The sequence below is a fragment of the Oryx dammah genome, unplaced genomic scaffold (genome assembly GCF_014754425.2).
Source record: "Oryx dammah isolate SB20612 unplaced genomic scaffold, SCBI_Odam_1.1 HiC_scaffold_7, whole genome shotgun sequence".
In the NCBI taxonomy this organism is placed as follows: Eukaryota; Metazoa; Chordata; class Mammalia; order Artiodactyla; family Bovidae; genus Oryx; species Oryx dammah.
The window spans coordinates 37,542,632-37,562,587 of NW_024070191.1; the positions used below are offsets into that span (position 1 = coordinate 37,542,632).

Sequence of the window (19,956 nt, forward strand, 5' to 3'; positions counted from 1 at the left end):
AGCTAGAGGAGGAAGTGATGCTCAGGAAGGACTATGATCTCACAAATATAAGAGAGGCCCTGAGCCCATAGACAAACAAGGATTTAAAATATAGTGGAAAGATAATAGCCAGGGAAATAAGATCCTAGGAGGGGTTGGTGGAGGTTGATCTGGAGTACAGGACCAACCCTAAGCACGATTCCTCTGTGTAAGGAGGAAAGACGATAAAGGTGGTTACGAATGTGTGTTTACAGTGTATGTAAGCCGAAAGTTTGATGCTCACAAGTTTGTCCTTATAAAATACAAGTTCAAGCTATATGCTACTAAAAATTATTATTAGAAACTATATCAAGTAACATCTAAGTGCTTACTATCCTCTTTGAACATTATTTAAAGTTTAAAAAATAGGATCTCATGGAATTTCATCCTACAGCTCTATGAAGAAGATATCACTCCTTCTCAAAGAAAATGAACTTAATGAGTGAATTAATTAATCTAAGATCATGGAAATGTGGAAGAGATGGGTCCAGCTCCAGGCACCTGCCTGTGCTGTTAACCTCCGCTGGGGTGGGACAGGAGTACTGAAGAGAATAGGGGACGCTTGGCAGAATGGAGCAGAGAGGTTACTGTGGACGGGAAAGCCTTGACTGTTGGTGCTGGCTGCAATTACTGTTGACGTCAGTTCTTAATCGCCAAGGCTTAATAGAGTTATAGCAATCTCAAAGTAGTCATTTTACCATTTAGTATTATAAACGGTGTGATTTTTATGTTGCTGTTGGTATGTACTGAGTGTCTTAGGTTTCCCCATCTTGCCGTTGACACTGTTACCGAGATCAGCAGCTGCTGTTTCTTTCTGACTCACTTTGAACTGATGGCAAGAGTACCCCTTGAAAAGCGTGGTTTGTGCTGGGGCCGCAGGGAAGGGAGGAAGAGATATGGGAGAGTATAATTATTTTTTTTGAAAATTTGTAAAGTGAAACTGTGGTAATAGAATAGACTATATCTTCCTTTTACTACTAAAAGGCTTTTGCTACTAATTAGAAGGAGTATGTGTTCTTTGTAGAAGAAGTGCAATTTATAGCGTTACGTTTGATATTATAAAATATGGGAAGAGGAGAGAGGAACTTAATAGTAAAAATATCTCCTATAACAGTTTGTAATGCCTACTATACTTACATTGGTTTTCAGGTCTTTTTTATTCTTATGGACCCACGGAAACAACTAGATACAATAATAATAGTACAATAATAATATCACATTTTTCTACTAGTTGTGCTCTTTTTTCAGTTATATTTAGGTGGAAGCTATACAAAAGAACCTTTGTAAATTCTATGAATTGTGTCTGGATAATGCTCAAAGATAAAATTGCATCTGTCCATTGCACCTTCCTTTTTTCATATAATTTTACTCATTTTTTCAAATTTATGACAATAGAACTAATCTTTCTCCTGACTTAAGATTAAGCTGATTTTTCCTCTTTTCTTTCAGAGTACAGCTGGAGAAATTATTTCATTTTACTGTTCATTTTTTTCTTCATATTATTAGCCTCCAAAGAAAGTAGCAGGAAAGTGTGGAGTCTTTAGAGCAGACACAGTGGCCCGGTTTTCACTGTCAGTTCACTTCTGCTGATGGGTATCCATTTGTTTCTGAAACCAAATCGCCCTATGAGACCTCGCTTCATTTCAAATCACTGTAAAACGTGTATGATAGATATTTTATCTTTGACCTTCCTTAGCTCTTTAATTATTATATATCAGCTTTTGCAAAAGTGAGCCTTTGGTAAATGTGCATTTTCTCATTCTGAGAATACTTTTCTTTTCTTTTTTTTAAATTCGGATTATTTTTAATACTTTTCAAAGAACAGAACGTTTGGTGACATTAATGAAGTAGCATGGAGTTGTTTTTACCCGCCATTCACTTCAGCTTTTTCGTGGATTTTCCAAACTTTTTCTTGCAGTTAATAGGTTTTATAAAGAGAAGAGAAGATGAAGTCTGAACATGTCTTTGCTTTCTTTGTATCTGCCTACAGGACGAATATAAGCCAGAGAAGGCCCTGTCGGAGGAGGACCTGAAAAACGCTGTGAGCGTGCACCACGCGCTGGCGTCCCAGGCCACCGACTATGAGAAGAAGCCCAACGTGCTCAAGCTGAAGACGGCTGATTGGAGGGTCTTGCTTTTTCAAGCCCAGTAGGTTTCATTGGTTGGGTTGGTTTGGGTTTTTAGTTGGCAGAGCACCACGTTACACCAAGAAAGAGAATCGGGATCTATAGTGCACACTTGCTGAGTCAAAGTCATTAACCGGCTACAATAGAGAGACAACGATCTAAGGAAACTAGACTGAGAAATGGAAACCCTGGGGCACGCTTTCTGTTTCCGTGGAGTCGCCCTGTGACCCTCTGTCAGCCCCTTACCAACTCTGGATATAACATCCTCATAACAGAAACCAGGGTTTTAGTGCAAGTCCCGTCACGCAGTGAGTGCAGCAGGCCAGGACTCAGATAACCGACCGTTGCCTGAGTCTTTGTCACGGCCACAGTTTAACCTCTGTGAATCCCAGCTTGTCCCTAGCGCACATGTCACAGGGTTCTGGTGAGAAGCAAAGGAGATCAGGTATGCAAAGAGCCTCGACACAGTGCCTGGCGCATGGAGGCCGTGCAGTGAGTGTGGATTTCATTTCCTTCTCTCCTCTCTCCATCTGAGCTCTAAGAGTCTGTGATTAAACTAGAAGGAAAAGATAAAATCATACTGTGGGCACGGAAGCAGGGTGGATTACCTGTGTAATAAGAAGTCCATGACAGCCTTCAGATGAGGGATGGAACACTCCATGTGGAGAATTCCGGATTTACGAAGTGAGAAACTTGGGATTTTTGGAACTGAGCCTCTAGAACAGGCAGTTTAGTCGCACATGTCGCATCGGTGTCCGTGGCAGGCACTGTTAATTATTCACGGCGTGCCTTTTACAGCCTGAGCTTGACTTCAGAACCACGCTCAACCCAGCCCTGCCAGGCGAGCGCGTTTGGCACTGGCATGACATTTGACGTCAAGATGGTAAACATGGGTGCCTGCGTGCTTGTTGATAAAAACAGTGGAAGATGAGAAAAGGGAATGAGAACGAGAACAGGTTCTCTGGCGATCTGTGGATGCTGAGCTTGCAAAGGTGTAAAACTGCTGACATCCGGTGAGGAGGAAGTTGTAAGGAAACCCAAGTTACATAGGATATTTTTAGTTGGGGAGTAAGACAGTTAACACCCAAGGGAACCACAGCCAGATGCGTAATTACGGCTATTAGTCATAAAAGTCTTTCAAATTATTCTGTTCCTCAGCATTATTGTTTCTAAATGTCTAAAAGTGCCAGATATGATAACTCAGGAGATCTGATTACTCCAAATATAACTGATGAAGAATTGAGTCCAGTGAAAGAGATAGTCCAGTGTGGGGGGGGGCACGGTGAGGGAGACCCCTGGTGTGCCGTCAGCTCAGCGTGATTGCTTTCAGGGGAATCGTGCAGAAAGGGACTTTTAGATGGGCTGACTTTTTGTCCAGCTTTGTACTGACTGTGTAGCTGGCGTTTGGATCTGTTTCTCCCATTCGTTAACGAGCTCACAAGCATTGGCAGTGCCGGGCTCTGCCAACATGGCGTACAAGTTCACAGCACAACACTGACCTCGGGAAGTTTCCATGTCCTCTCAGGTGGATATTTTTGTGTCCTATCGAGGTGCACGTCACATACTCGAAGTTCACGGTGACGTTCAGTAAGTTTGCAGAATCGTGCAACTCTGTCCAGCTTTAGAACACTTCCATCACCCTGCAGAGGCTGAGCCCCTGTGCCGGTCTCACCCCTAGCGCGGACACCACTGGTCTCCTCTTTGTCTGCCCTTTCCTGGATTTCCCATATTCCTGCAGGCGTAGAGTATGTGGGCTTTGCTGTTGCTCTGTGTGAAGGTCTGGGGTCGTCCAGACTGAGGCCTGTCTCAGCTCTCCACGCCTCTGCTGCTGGGTGGTGACACTCTGTAAGGATACAGACTTCACTGTGTCCATTCCTTCACCAGTTGATGGACATTTAGAGGGTTTCTCCTTTTCGACACTTATAAATAATGCTCCTGTGAATTCGCACATACAAATCTCTTAGTGCCCATGTGTCTTTATTTCCCTTGAGTAAATATATACCTAGGAGTAGAATTGCTGATAAATTTATAGTTAATTTTGTAAAAAAAAAAAAAACTGTCCAAATTACTTTCCAAAGTGGGTGTATGTACCTCTTTATATTCCCTCTATCAGTTTATCCCTCAGTTGCATTTTAAAATCAAACTATGTGATTAGAAGAGATGAGTTAATTTTTAAATTAATTTCTGACTAGCCGAGTATCAGCATCAACTAGAAAGTAGGGGGTTTAATGAACACTTGCTGTGGAGTGAGTTTGCTTTGATTCCTCTATATCCGCGGGCGGTAGTCACGGTCTTACTCCTTGATCATGGGTTCCAGGGCCTTTTGTTGCCATGGCGAGTGCTGTTGAAAATGTTCCTCTCCAGTGAAGTTTTGCCAGGGATTATTCGTCCCAAGAAGAGTGAATGACTTTATGTGTCGTTTTCGATCCGTGGTGAGAAATGGGCAGGATGACGCTCATGAAGGAGTGGAAATACCCCGACGTAAATATCCCCGTGTCTCCTAGGAGCCCGGAGGAAATGCAGGGATGGATAAGCAAGATTAACTGTGTCGCAGCTGTGTTTTCGGCACCGCCGTTTCCAGCAGCCATCGGGTCTCAGAAGAAGTTTAGTCGCCCGCTGCTGCCTGCCACCACGACAAAATTGTCTCAGGTAAAGGCATTTTGATCTTTACACCTTGTCATTTCCCACTTTGTAAAGTAGTCTTGCTATGAGTATTTGAATGACGCTCCATATTCTGGGGGCAAGGATGAGACCTCGCCCTGGAGGGCCGCGCTGTCAAGGGGGCAGAAGCAGCGTGCCCGTGCCCGTGGCCTCTACACGTCGCCTGGGAAGCAGACACGGCGGACTCGAGACAGGGTGGGCGCACACTGTGAGTTTGTTTGTCAAGTTAGGTAACTACTCAGTTATACCAGCCTCACTTTTATTTGTGTTTTTTGTTTTGTTTTTCCCAATAGTTCATATTTTTTAAATACCTGGCTAAGGGTAGATGTCCTGCCTTGGAAACCAGCTTTTTATTCACTCATTGATTTACTCTTCATTTTATTAAGCTTTTCCCATATCCCAGACTGTGTGTGATGCTGGAAGCATTCCCAGGGACCCACTGCGAGGCAGGGCCTTCCCCACGCTCGGGAGGATCTGAGTGGACCCTGGTGGTTTTCCCAGAGAATGCAGGCAGAGCACACGAGAACTCTCTCTGGAGGCCGTTCTCTTGAGCTGCTCTCCTTTTATCAGGTCCGTGTTGCTGAAGGTCACGTTTTATGGCGCTCCTTTCCTGCTTACAACTCTGTTCTAAGGACACCACATTCAAGCCACGTCTTCCAGAGTTAGACCTGTCTGCAGGGCCACTATTTCCACTGACTCATTAAGGATTTTGGAAGCTACTTTGATGTCTTTGTGAATTTCTTATCAGTACAATAATAGAATTTCATCTGGCTGTGATCAACCAGGTCTAGATATTAACTAGCTCCACCACACACCTGACATCATGGTTATCAACAGAACATTTACTAATAAGAGCATATCATGTACCTATTGTACCTCAGAGACTATTGTTGGCTCTGGAAATAGAAAGGCAAGTGAAACCCAGGCAGTCTCTGGGGTCCAATTGGCAAATATGAACAAGCAAGTAATTGTAACAGTTTGATCAGAGGCACATGTAGGAAAAGTCCAGAGGACCTTCAGGCTCCAGACAGGGCCTGGCCTTGGGGGTGAGGGAGACGCTCCCAGGATGGGCGGCAGGAGGGGTGTGGGAAAGGGGGCTGCCCAGCAGAGTGAGGCCGAGAGAGAGAGGAGGCGGCGCAGGTGTGGGAGCCGCGCTGCGTCATCCGGTGCGACGCGAGCACCCAGTGCCGTGAAAGGCGGGAAACATTCCTCTGTGGGGCTGTGTGTGGGTGTGTGTGCGCGTGCGCTGAGTTGCTTCAGTCGTGTGTCTGACTCTCCAACCCCATGGACTGTAGCCCACCAGGCTCCTCTGTCCATGGGATTCTCCAGGCAAGAATACTGGAGTGGGTTGCCACGCCTTCCTCCAGGGGATCTTCCCGACCCAGGGATCAAACCCCCACGTTTTTTAAATTTTATTTATTTATTTTAATTGGAGACTAGTTACAGTATTGTGGGGGGTTTTGCCACACATTCACATGAATCAGCCACGGGTGTGCATGGGTTCCGCTTCCTGAATCCCCTCCCACCGCCCTCCCCACCCCATCCCTCAGGGTCACCCCAGTGCACCAGCCCTGAGCACCCTATCCCATGCCTCGAACCTGGACTGGCGATCTGTTTCACATATGATAATATATGTGTGTCAGTGCTATTCTCTCAAACCATCCCACCCTCGCCTTTTCCCACAGAGTCCAAAGTCTCTTCTTTACATCTGTGTCTTTTGCTGTCTCGCATATAGGGTCATCGTTACCATCTTTCTAAATTCTGCATATATGTGTTAGTATACTGTATTGGTGTTTTTCTTTCTGACTGACTTCGCTCTGTATAAACTCCTACCTCTTCCGTCTCCCGCACTGCAGGCAGATTCTTTCACCTGCTGAGCCGCCAGGGAAGCCTCTGAGACTGGTGCCAAGCAGAGGCCAAATGATGAGACGTCTCACTTGGTTACATGGAGGATTTGGGATGCCTCACCAGTCCCCAGCATCCTTAGGAAAGTAGTGTAAGCAGGGAATTAATGTGATCAAATCAGTGCTTCAAATTTTTTTCTTTTTATAATAGGAAGAAAGTATCACAGGTGGAAACTAATATAAGAAAAAGGTGCTTCCAATAGAAAGAGGGAAAATGAGTTAGTGAAGGAGGAGATGGACGGAAGTAGGAGGGGTTGGGACCTCCTGATGGACCCGTTTGCTCCCTGAAGTGAGGAACAGGGCTGTCCTTGGGCATGGGCTCTGGGCACTGTGGTGTCCCCTCTGGCTTTGGGTTCCCCCTCATCTCCTGCTTCCCTCTTGATGCTTCTTTCCAGAGTCCTTCCCTGTGTCTTTTCTCTATTTTTACCTCCAGATGTTGCAAGGAGTGCTCAGAAGCAGAGCCAGACAGATACTTGAGGAACAATAGTCTTTAAGTTAGTCAAGAAAAACACAGGGAAAACGTTAGGCCAAGAGAAGGGGGAGAAGATCGGGTACAAACAGGACAAAAAAGATCTCCGGTGAAGTGGCAGGTGACTGGCCCCCACGGCGAGAGCAGCATCAGGGGTGCCAGCTGGAGCGGCCACGGTGGGCGCCCTCGGGGGGATGAAGGCAGTAAGGACGTGGAGGAGGGACGTGTGGCGGTCCTGCCCAAGTGTGTAGAGACATGCTGGTACAGAGAGCAGAGGAGACGTGGTTTCAGACTTTCTTTCATTTCTGTAAGTTCTTCATTATTATTGACATGGTTTGGCTGATGCTCCCCACGTAAGCACGGCTATTGCTGTCTAGTTCATGGACTAACTACCAAAAAAACTGTTAGGAATAGGAAGGACCAAACAGCTCACTTTACAAGGCAAAATGCCATTTAACGTTCAAGGATAATAAATATCCTAAGAGAAAAGGAAGGCTTTACTGCTTATTGGCCAGACTTCTTCATCCACCCAACTAAAATATGAGCTCTCAAACCAAATGCATTTCCCCACTTTAATTTTGGGTACTTAACAAACAGTAAGCCACATTACACAAGGTTCAGTTCAGTTCAGTTGATCAGTCGTGTCTGACTCTTTGTGACCCCATGGACTGCAGCACGCCAGGCCTCCCTGTCCATCACCAACTCCCGGAGTTCACTCAAACTCATGTCCATCAAGTCAGTGATGCCATCCAACCATTTCATCCTCTCTCATCCCCTTCTCCTCCTGCCTTCAGTCTTTCCCAGAATCAGGGTCTTTTCAAATGAGTCAGTTCTTCACATCAGATGGCCAAAGGATTGGAGTTTCAGCTTCAGCATCAGTCCTTCCAATGAATATTCAGGACTGATATCCTTTCGGATGGACTGGTTGGATCTCCTTGCAGTCCTGGGACTCTCAAGAGTCTTCTCCAACACCACAGTTCAAAGGCATTGATTCTTTGGTGCTCAGCTTTCTTTATATTATTATATTACACAGGGTTAGAGGAGAGAAAAACAGATGAACAACTCGAGGCAAAAATGCTTTCAAAACTTGAGTTTTATTTAATTAATTTCACTAGGAGTTTTCCAGTTGGTATTTTTCAGTAGATCGGTTTGGGGTAGAAGCTGATCTGAAGTTAAAGAGGAATGTTAGTAACTTTAGAGCAACATGTGAGCTTCTCCTTGCTCTTTTCTCACTGTGGAACCTACCTTTCTATTTATTTTCTCCTTGGAAAATGTGAGTGAGTGAGTGAAAGTCGCTCAGTCATGTCTGACTCTTTGCGACCCCATGGACTGTAGCCCACTGAGCTCCTCTATCCATGGAGATTCTCCAGGCCAGAATACTGGAGTGGGCATCTGTTCCCTCCTCCAGGGCATCTTCCCAACCCAGAGGTCAAACCCAGGTCTCCTACATTGCAGGTGGATTCTTTACCCTCTGAGCCACCAGGGGAAACAGGCTTCTGTCCTATCTGTGTATGGGCTACACAATTGGCAGGGTTTCCCACGTGGCTCTAGTGGTAAAGAAGCCACCCGCCAGTGCAGGAGACACAAGAGACCGGGGTTCGATCCCCGGGTTGGGAAGATCCCCTGGAGGAGGGCATGGCGACCCACTGCAGTCCTCTTGCCTAGAGAATCCCATGGACAGAGGAGCCTGGCGGGCTACAGTGCATGGCGTCTCAGAGAGTCAGACACGGCTAAAGTGACTATGTGAGTGAGTGAGTGAGTGAAGTCGCTCAGTCGTGTCCGACTCTTTGCGACCCCATGGACTGTAGCCCACCAGGCTCCTCGGTCCATGGAATTCTCCAGGCAAGAATACTGGAGAGGGTTGCCATTTCCTTCTCCAGGGGATCTTCCCCACCTGGGGATCAAACCCAGGTCTCCTGCATTGTAGGCAGATGCTTTACCATCTGAGCTATGAGGGAAGCTGTTCATACAATGGTTAGTCACTTATATGTGAAAGTGAGTGTGTTTATTCATCTGTGTGTTTTTACCACAAGACCCCACACCACCTTTGTCATGGCAGAGTCTCTTATTTTAAACAAATGCCCTACATTGGAATTTAAAAGGAAATGCATAACATTTTTTATATTTTTCCTCATTTTGAACACAGAAGGGTAAAAAATACATATGTAATATGATCAAAATGGTGAGTTCACAGTTTTAAACAAGCAAGTAGTGACCAGCAAGAAGCATCCTCTGTGTCACGTAAGATGACCAAACCCTTTCAGAAATTTAATTTCTTTGTTAAAAAAAATATATATATGATGATGCCACCCCCACCCCCCACCCCTAGACGAGTGGGGCGTTGAGACTTTGTGGGCCTCAGTTTTCCTTCTGGAAAATGAGGAGATTGTGTAGAATGTTTTTTAAGATTCTTTCTATCACTAGCTCTGTACATTTTTTGCCCAGGTCATCATGTTTGTTTACTCCCTATGGAGAATGTGCCTTGCCCTTGAGAGTAATAGAATTAGAAGCAAATATGTGGAAGCCAGCTCGTGATCAAGAGCAGGTTAGAGAGGGGGAGGGCACCGGTGTGCAGACCGTCTGCTCCAGGTGTCTGGGCACCTTCCACTTTGCTGAGTCACAGTCACCCTCCGCGACCCCGGGAGGCGTGTCTGGATGCCCCCCCAGGCCTCCACGCCTTCAAGGCAAGGCTCCCCCTTCACCCCGGGCAGGTTCTCGGCCTCAGCCCTGCCAACCTGGCTCCTGAGTGCTGCGTTGTTGTGGGTCGTAGGGTGCTGAGCAGTATTCACAGCCTCTGCCCACTCGATGCCAGTGTTACCCAGCTTTGTGACAACCAGGACTGGCTCCAGGCACTGACCAGCACCCCACGGGGCTGTGGCCCCCACCGTTTGCAGCCACCACTCCAGCCCGGCCATCTTTCCCTCCTCCACCCATCCCCGGCACGCTGGACCACTTGGATAATTTCAGTCTACAAAATAGACATATTACCAGGGTAAGAGCCCTGCTGGGGAAAAAAAAAAAAAAAGTTAACCAGTATTAGGAAAAAATGAAATATTCAATTAGAAGATTGTTTGATGCCTTTAAAGACACTGTTCATCACCCTGTCATTTGCAAGCGTCTCTTTAATTTTATTCTTGTCTCCTCTCCAAAGCGTATTAGCCACCGTTCCTGAAACTGATGATTCTCAGTGCGGCATGGTTCTTTCTGAGCAGCTCTGCTGTGTGGGAGGAGTCGCCTTCTTGTAGTTGTTTTTGCGGCTGTGTTGCCAGAGCACATTTCTTTTCCTGTCGCAGGTGGAGAGACTGGTGTGAAAATGTTTTAAGTTTTGCCTCTCCTTCCGTGCAGCACTCTAGACTTAGGACTCCGTGGCTGGCCGTCTGTAGGATCTTCTGGGCCTCCTTTTCTACTCATCGGGCAGTCATTTTCAAACATTGAGACACACAGGAATTACCAGGAGACTTATCTAAAATGCACCTTGCTCATCTCCACCCACTCCTCCACCCATCAGGTCTGGGCCAGGGTCCCCAGGAGTGCGTGTGTTTCTAAGACCCACCCTGTGTCCAGCCGCCGGTCCGTAGATCAGAGACCCCACCCTGCCACACACCTGCCCCCCTCCCGCCCTCCCCTGGAGACCCGCCTCCTGCAGGGGTGGTCTCCCCAACTGTCTTGTCCTGTTTCCCTCTTTGACTCCCAGCCATGGTCCTGTTAGAGGCTGACTCTGGATGGCCAGTGCGTGCTCCCTGTGGAGGGCCAGGCCTTGCGTTAGCACGGAGCACAGACAGGGGAGTGCTGTGTTTGCTTCCAGCCTCGTGTTATCCATCCCATGGTTTGACTGCAGGGCAGCCGTGCGGAGGCCCGGGAGAGGGGGCGGCGTTGGTTCACAGACTGGCCCCGCATGAGGATGGCCAGGGGAGGCCAGAGGCAGGGGCAGCCACCGTGGGCTGCTCGGGGCGGGCTTAATGCGCACAGGAGCTTACTGACGAGTCTGGAGTGGCCGAGAGACAAGCCGACCCTGCACTTGCCTCCCGATCTTGAAGTTTATGAGGAGCCTTGACTGGACTCAGTCATTCGTCCAGATGGTCCCAGCACCACCTGCTGTCTCACGGCCACAACCTGGGGCAGCTCCTAGCGTGGGGAAGGCAAGGAGAAGGCACATCCCGAGGTCGGGGGCTGGGTGAGGAGCCTCCGATGGCCCAGCATCAGCTCCAGGGTCACCGGCTGACCCGCCCGCCCTCTCAGTGACCTCCTGCACGGCGGTCATGAGGAGCGGAGACCCCCGAGGATGCCGTCCTTCTCCAGGCATGTCCCTTGCTGGCCAGAGCCCTGCCTGCCTACCCACTCGGGGTCACGTCTCAGTCCAGCCACTCCTTCTTCCTAAACATCTTTCTACCATACCTGTGTCCCTCAGTCCAGACTCTGGTCATCGTGACCTCTGGTGTCCTGATTTTTTGGATCCTTTGCCTTGTCAGTACTAAATATTTGAGTAGGTATCCTTCAATATATGCATTGAATCTTTTTAATAAAATGTCTTATGTGTCCTACTATCAATATAACATAAGAAGTGCTGAACAGCATTAGTCATCAGTTCAGTTCAGTTCAGTTCAGTCGCTCAGTCGTGTCCGACTCTTTGCGACCCCATGAATCACAGCACGCCAGGCCTCCCCATCCATCACCAACTCCCGGAGTTCACTCAGACTCACGTCCATCAAGTCAGTGATGCCATCCAGCCATCTCATCCTCTGTCGTCCCCTTCTCCTCCTGCCCCCAATCCCTCCCAGCATCAGAGTCTTTTTCCAAGGAGTCAACTCTTCACATGAGGTGGCCAAAGTACTGGAGTTTCAGCTTTAGCATCATTCCTTCCAAAGAAATCCCAGGGCTGATCTCCTTCAGAATGGACTGGTTGGATCTCCTTGCAGTCCAAGGGACTCTCAAGAGTCTTCTCCAGCACCACAGTTCAAGTGCATCAATTCTTCGGTGCTCAGCCTTGTTCACAGTCCAACTCTCACATCCATACATGACCACAGGAAAAACCATAGCCTTGACTAGATGGACCTTAGTTGGCGAAGTAATGTCTCTGCTTTTGAATATACTATCTAGGTTGGCCATAACTTTTCTTCCAAGGAGTAAGTGTCTTTTAATTTCATGGCTGCAGTCATCATCTGCAGTGATTTTGGAGCCCCAAAAAATAAAGTCCGACACTGTTTCCACTGTTTCCCCATCTATTTCCCATGAAGTGATGGGACCAGATGCCATGATCTTCGTTTTCTGAATGTTGAGCTTTAGGCCAACGTTTTCACTCTCTACTTTCACTTTCATCAAGAGGCTTTTTAGCTCCTCTTCACTTTCTGCCGTAAGGGTGGTGTCATCTGCATATCTGAGGTTATTGATATTTCTCCCGGCAATCTTGATTCCAGCTTGTGTTTCTTCCAGCCCAGCGTGTCTCATGATGTACTCTGCATATAAGTTAAATAAGCAGGGTGACAATATACAGCCTTGATGTCCTCCTTTTCCTATTTGGAACCAGTCTGTTGTTCCATGTCCAGTTCTAACTGCTGCTTCCTGACCTGCACACAGATTTCTCAGGAGGCAGGTCAGGGGGTCTGGTATTGCATTAGTCATCAGGGGAACACAAATCAGAATCATGAGCTACCATTAGGATGGCCATACATCCTTAAATTTTTTATGAAAAGTAATGTAGTGGCGAGGTTATGGAGAAACTGCAACTCTCATATATTACTGCTAGGAATGTAAAACACTGGTGGTTTATCAAATGATTAAATATAGACGTGTTTAATAGCAGTTTCGCTCCAACTCTGATAAAAAGAGAATGTAAACGTGCACTCACATAAAAACTTCTACACGACTATTCACAGCAGTATTGTTCCTAACAACCTAAGATGGACATGGGCACCGGCTGATGCTCGGATGAATGAGACGTTACATAGCCACACAACGGGGCTTGATTCAGCCGTTAAAGAATGCAGTGCTGACACCCCAGTGTGGATGAGCCTTGGGAACCATGCTATGTGAAAAGCCAGCCACAAAAAGAGCCTGTCATGTGATTCCATTCCAAAAGGTTCCTTTTAGGGGAACTAAAATGTCATAAAATTAAATGCAGTGGTTTCACAGCCCTGGGAATATATTTAAGAGCTCTAAATTGTACATTTCACATGGGAGCTTTGTATGGTAAAGTGTGAATTATGCCTCAATGCTCATTTAAAAAATTTCTCCCCAGCAGGTCACCTTGCCTGGGGTGCACACACCCCGCTTTGGAGAGCTCTGGCAGCCTGTTCCTAGAACCGGTTGAGGTCCCTCTTGTCCAACTCTTGTTTCTCTCCAATCCATCCTGCACAGTGCTGGCTAAAATAGGATTCCTTCGGTGTCATGCAGCCAAAACTGGCTCACTGTTAGCAACAAGACACAGTCTAGACCCCTTGGCACGAACTTGGACTGCAATGTTCCACACCTTTTCAGAATAGACAGCTGTCATATTCATTTATTAGAGAGCTGTATGTAACATATGGGTGGGCTTCCTCTGTGGTTCAGTAGTAAAGAATCCACCTGCCAGGAGGTGCAGGTTTGATCCCTGCGTCAGGAAGATCCCCTGGAGTAGGAGATGGCAGCCCATTCCAGTATTCTTGCCTGGAAATGCCATGGTTAAAGGAGCCTGGCTAGCTACCATCCCTGGGGTTGCAAAGTCTGATACAACTTAAGGCCTAAAACAACAACAACAATGTAACATATACCAAGTCCTCAATCAAACAATTAGCTTATTATGCTGAAGCTCAGTAAACACTCCTTAAGGTCTTTAAAACCCCACTTAAAAGTGAAACAGTGAAACAAAATCTTTCTGATGGGGCTTTCAGCAGTTGTCCCTTTGGACCACTTTGAAGGCAGGTGTTCTTTAATCTAAATTCCTGCAGCTCAGGTTTGATGAAGCTGCAGCATTTAGCAATTTGAATCGTTAATTGCCGGGCAGATTCCTAGAAATGCCATTATCTCCTAAATCGTGTCTACTTTAAAACAGCACAAGCAAACAGTCTGAGGTCTCCCTCTCTACCTTCGCCCTTAAAAAAAAAAAAAAGGTCCATTTGTTCAGCTCTTGTTTCCAAAGGGGACCAAATGTCAGGTGCCTTGAGTGGTGTGTGGACATTATAAAAAGAGCTAAGACTCATCCTCAGCTCCTAGGTGCTGGATGTTGGTTAGGTGACTTCTACAAGCCAGAACCATGCCTCTTGCTCTCCCCCCCGCCCAGCACCGTACTAGACCCCCAGGAGCTGAGAGAAGGGGAAATGACCTCTCTCTGACTTCAGAGAGCTTGTAATCAGTAAGGAAGATAAAAGTTAGAGGTTTGGGTATATTTTGTTAATAAGCATGTGGTGTGGATATTTAGGGCTTCTCCACTGGTTCAGTGGTAAAGAATCCGCCTGCAATGCAGGACCCACAGGAGACACAGGTTCAATCCCTGGGTCAGGGAGATCCCCTGGAGGAGGGCATGGCAACCCACTGCAGTATTCTTGCCTGGAGAATCTCCATGGACAGAGGAGCCTGGTGGGTCACAGTCCAAGGGGTAACAAAGAGTTGGACACGACTGAAGGGACTTAGCATGCACACACGTGGACATTTAAGTGCTATAGATAGAAAAGTGGAAGAGGCTGCGACATATGGGGATTCTGGGTTTGAATGGAATTTGGAGAAAGGATCTGGGTTAACACCTGGGTGTCTGGGAGCTGTGAGAGAGAAGGCAGATGAGGACAGATGAGTTTACTGACAGCCTTGACAGCTGAGGTCAGTGCTGATCCAGGAGGGAGCAGACAGTTTTGAAGCTCATGTTTTCAGCAGCTCTTTGGGTTTTAAACAGTTGTCTAGAGGCTCAGAGTTGGGAGAATGGGGCTGCTGCTCCTCTGCCTTTACCCCTGGGGCCTCCAGCAAGGACTTGATCTTTTTGGATCTCCACAGCTTCCAAGAGGAAGAGGTTAGAGGGGTGATGAAGGCCAGGGTCTCTTTCACTATCGAGTTCCTGGGATTGTGTATTCCACAGCGAAAAAGGCACTGAGCACAGTGCAGGAGACACAAGAGACGCAGATTCAGTCCCTGGGCCGGGAAGACCCCCTGGAGGAGGGCATGGCAACCCACTCCAGTGTTCTTGCCTGGAGAATCCCATGGACAGAGGAGCCTGGCGGGCTACAGTCCATGGGGTCACAGAGAGTCAGATAGGACTGAGCGCATGTGCATGCATGCCCCCCCCCACACACACACACATACACACACACAGTGCCTGTCGCCTAGAGGTGTGCAGCTGGACAACTGTGTCCACCTCAAGCTTCCCTCCCCTCCCTGAGCCTTGTGCTTGATATAAAAGGATGCAGAGCTGACTTGTGCCTGGCTGACGGCGGAACCGTCCAGCCGAGCCTAAAAGGGGAGGCTTTGGCCCTACCTCAGCCCTGGACTCACTGCAAGGTCATGAGCAGCTCGGTCACCTGTGCTCATCACCTCATCAGCTAAGATGTCTCTTCATGAGATTAGAGTTTGATGTTTTAAAGGAAAATATGAAATTTGCTTCAAAGTCAAACTACTATAGAAGTAGGAAAAAATTCAATATTAAGTGACGTCATTTGAAACTTGCCTTTTGGATAAAACTTCATTGTATGTGCGATCAAAAGTACTACCAATGTACATCTGTTGACAGATAGCAGTAGTTTTTCCTGCACCCTTTATTTAATGCCAATATTTAAGTCGGACTTCCTAATATGAAACAGTTTCAACAGGTGCCTGCCGTTCACTCTCTGTTCCTTTTTGTTGAACCTTGTCTGGTGTGTTTCTGCGTTCTGTGAAATCCCTTTCATCAGTGTTGTCCCATGAGAGTGGCCTGCCCGCTCCCCTAATGGATTGCAAGGGCAAAGATAAAAGGGAAGAAAACAGGGAGGTTCCTACTGGTCTGTCTTCCCTGTGGATATTACAGATATAACCATCCGTGTGAGGCTGGGAACACGCTGCATCTTGGGCTGTTGCCTTCCTGCTTCTCTGTTTTTACATCTGTTTTTATCAGGAAAATCCCTCTGTTGTGGGATTCTAACCTTGGGTAATTTGCAGTCTGTGCCTATCTATGCCCATAAGAGCCACTTGGAACTTTTTTATTTCATTAGTTAAAATAAGATTTAAGGAGTATAATTTTCTTTTCTGTTTTCCCCTTGACTTTAATGATCTTGACATTTTTAAAGATTACAAGCAAAAAAAATAAATAAAGATTACAAGCCATTTATTTTATAGAAAGTCTCTTAATATGGATTTGACTGATATTTCCCCGTGATTCTGTCTAGGTTTTGCATCATTGGCAAGAGGTGATTTTTAAATATTGTTATTTTGAGATTATTTCCTTGATTCTTCATGAAGCCTTCGTGAAGTTGGAATAAAGCACTGCACATTGATTTGACATTTATTTGACTGGGAATAAATTATACACTGGCTTCCCTTGTAGCTCAGTCAGTAAAGAATCTGCCTGCAATACCGGAGACCAGGGTTTGATTCCTCGGTTGGGAAGATCCCCCAGAGTAGGAAATGGCAACGCATGGCAAACCAGTATTCTTGCCTGGAGAATCCCATGGACAGCGGAGCCATGGGGTCACAAAGAGTCAGACTGGACTTAGCACCTAAACCACCACCACCACCCAAACTATCCACTATAAGCTATAAACTACAAATCACTATCCTTTACAAATCTGGACTCAATAGAAAAATGGGTCCAGTATTTCAGCAGCCAGACCACAGAAGAGGAAGTCCTGTAAGTGTTCGTCCTTACTTGTAATCAGGAAAATGTAAAGTCAAATCATTTTATACCCATGAAATTGGCAACAATTTGCTAGTTTGATGTCACATCAAGTTTTGGCAAGGGTGTAGGACAATGGGAATGGTCAAGCCTTCTGTGGAAAAGTAAGCTGGTGGGAACCCCTGAGAAACAGTTTAGCGTTATATTAAAGATGTGCATGTTCTAAAGCCCAGAAACTCCACCTCCTGGTGACCACACATTTCAGAGACATTCTTGATTTGGTTTCAGACCATTGCAATAAAATAAATGTCTCCATAAAGCAAGGCACACACTTGTTTGGTTTCTCAGTGCATAGAATGGTTATGCTTACCCTATACCCCAGCCTATTAAGTGTGTAATAGCATCGTGTCCAGAAAAACAATGTATCTCCCTTAATGAAGAAATGTTTTATTGCTCAGTATTAACCCTCATCATCCGAGGCTTCCATGAAGCTGTAGTGGTATCAGCAAGGATCACTGATCTCAGACCACTGTAACAAAGTAATTATAAAGAACAGGTCTGAAATTTTTTGAGAGGTACCAAATGTGGCACAGAGACCCAAAGTAAGCAATGTTAGAGAGCTGGCATCAGTAGACTTGCTCCACACAAGGTTTCCACAAACCTTCTGTTTGGAAAAAACACATTATCTGCGAAGTGCAATAAAGCGAGATGTGCCTGTATGCTATAGGAACGCCTTGCCCATATTCCCTGGGTCACATTTATAAGGATGGAGCGTCGTTTATAATGGCCCATAGAAACCGGAAAACAAGTTAAATGTGCCTCAGTAAATTTGTAGTTGAGTCCCGTCAGAACCTCTACTGTTTGGGAGGGAAAAGCATAGGTTACTACAGTTTTCAGAATAACAGCCTTCAGAAAATTATTCTTGAAGGCATTGCTTGTCTCAAAAAGGAAAATATTGGAGTAAGTCTTCACCCATAGTGACAGGACGGCCCTGCTGAGGTCATGGCGTGGAGAAGTCCAATCGTGTGGCCGCTTAGCACCGGTGCTCCGTGCCGCGCCTGTTGGAGTCTCTCTCGGGAGACCAGGGGCCTGGCTGGGGAGGCTGGCCTTGGCCCTGAATACCATTTTTCCAAGTGAGAGATGAAATATTTCCTGCCCTGTCAGTAAACAAGGTTGTCACAGTCATCAGCCATCCAAGGTGAGCCTAAGGATACTCGGGAAAGAGAAGAATGCCTGTGATCTAACAGCCATCAGACGACAGCCACTCCCTACAGGGAGCCCAGGGTTAGCTCAGGATGTGAAAAACACAGGATCTTGGCCCAGGATAGCTGAGATACAATGAAAGAAATGATGTCAGTGGGCGGAGACTCTCGCATCTTCCCATACCTAGAAAAGTGCTAAATTCCTTAACTTGAGATATCTGGTTTCCTTTAAGAGTAATCTTTTGATGATAAGACTACCTGTCCTTTGTTGCAAAACTGGTATATGACCTGTCTCCTCCCCTGACCTCCTCGGAGCAGTTCTCTCAGGGTCCCTTAAGATGCTGTCTCCTGGGCTTGGAGTCCTAAAAATTCCCACCAATTCTCAGCTTTTAGGTTATGACTATCTTTTTCAGTGGACAGAAGGTGCACGTGGACCCTGGCTGAGGAAGCTGGTGGAACGTGGCAGCAGAGGCACGTTGGATGAATGAAATTCATTCATCATGAGGGGTCTTTTAAAACTGCACTGCAACTGTTTACTGATTTCATTTTCTGCATGCTCAACGCCTTAATGCTCCCCTGCAGGAGGAACAGCTGAAATCTCACGAGAGCAAGCTGAGGCAGATCACCACGGAGCTGGCGGAACACCGCTCCTACCCACCGGACAAGAAGGTTAAAGCCAAGGAGGTGGACGAGTACAAGCTCAAAGACCACTATCTGGAGTTTGAGGTGTGTTGAGCCTAAATGTCACAATGCCTGTCACCTGAGCCGTCTTACAGTGCTTCCAGGAGGCAGTTTTTTTTAAAAATAGCTACCGTATCTGTGAGCAACGCACCTTGACCGTCCCTCTCCCGGAGCTCCGGGCGGGTCTCGGACACGGTGGCCCCTCCTGTTCATGGTTCTATTTAAGCATCAAAGAATAACTGTCAGTTTTTATGCTTAAAAAGCAAATCGCCTGCTGGTTGGAATAGCATGTGCTGGCTGTGAGACAAAAAAAAAAAAAAACAGCAGTCGATGGACATGCCGGGGTGGGCAGCCGCTTTCTTTATTTCTGCACCTCTTCCAGCAGAGTCTGAGTCAGAAAAAGTACCGCGGAAGAAACGAGCTGCGGGGGGCCGTGGCGCGTCTTCTGTGAGCGCTCTGGCTGCTAGGCAACGGAGGCAGCTCTCTGCTGCTCCGGCCCTTTGCGCGGAGGCTGGGGAACCAAGTCGCAGCACAGTCAGTACGCCAGCACGTGTGGCCGCTAAACGGAATGGGGAGGGTCCGCGCAATCTGGAAAGACAGAAAATGTAAAAGCGAGTTGAAAGCACTGTGAGCAGTAAATGTTACCTTTGGCTAAGGGGCTTCCCAGGTGGCGCTAGTGGTAAAGAACCTGCCTGCTCCTGCAGGAGACATAAGAGACGCAGTTTCAATCTGATCAGGAAGACCCCCTGGAGGAGGGCGAGGCAACCCACTCCAGTATTCTTGCCTGGAGAACCGCATGGACAGAGGAGCCTGGCTGGCTACACAAAGACCTGACTGAAGTGACTTAGCATGTACACACCTTCAGCTGCACTTTCTCCCCAGTTGAGTGTCAGGGTTATGTTTTAACTGTGACTACCCCATCAGCTGCCACTTGAAGACACTGAAAGGATCCTTGAGGCTAAGTACATGGGCTTAGTTCAAAATAAAGAACAGTTATCTTTTAATTTTTACATAATTTTTTTCTGCGGAGTGTGTTGAATCTGTCTTTAGCTCTTCTTTTGCTTTGTAGATCTGGTCTATTCATATTCATCTTCTTTCCCATCTTGCAGTCATGCTTCTTCCTTGGGCT

General features: G+C 46.8%; 1 protein-coding gene across 1 annotated transcript in view; it reads left to right on the top strand.

Annotated features, from left to right (window-relative positions):
• PSD3 (pleckstrin and Sec7 domain containing 3) overlaps window positions 1–19,956 on the top strand; it is a 295,706-nt gene that overhangs the window by 251,616 nt on the left and 24,134 nt on the right. The window contains exons 10-12 of the mRNA XM_040243286.1: window positions 2,009–2,166; window positions 4,649–4,793; window positions 18,729–18,872. Coding sequence (XP_040099220.1) covers window positions 2,009–2,166; window positions 4,649–4,793; window positions 18,729–18,872 — 447 coding nt within the window. The remainder of the gene's footprint in view (window positions 1–2,008; window positions 2,167–4,648; window positions 4,794–18,728; window positions 18,873–19,956) is intronic.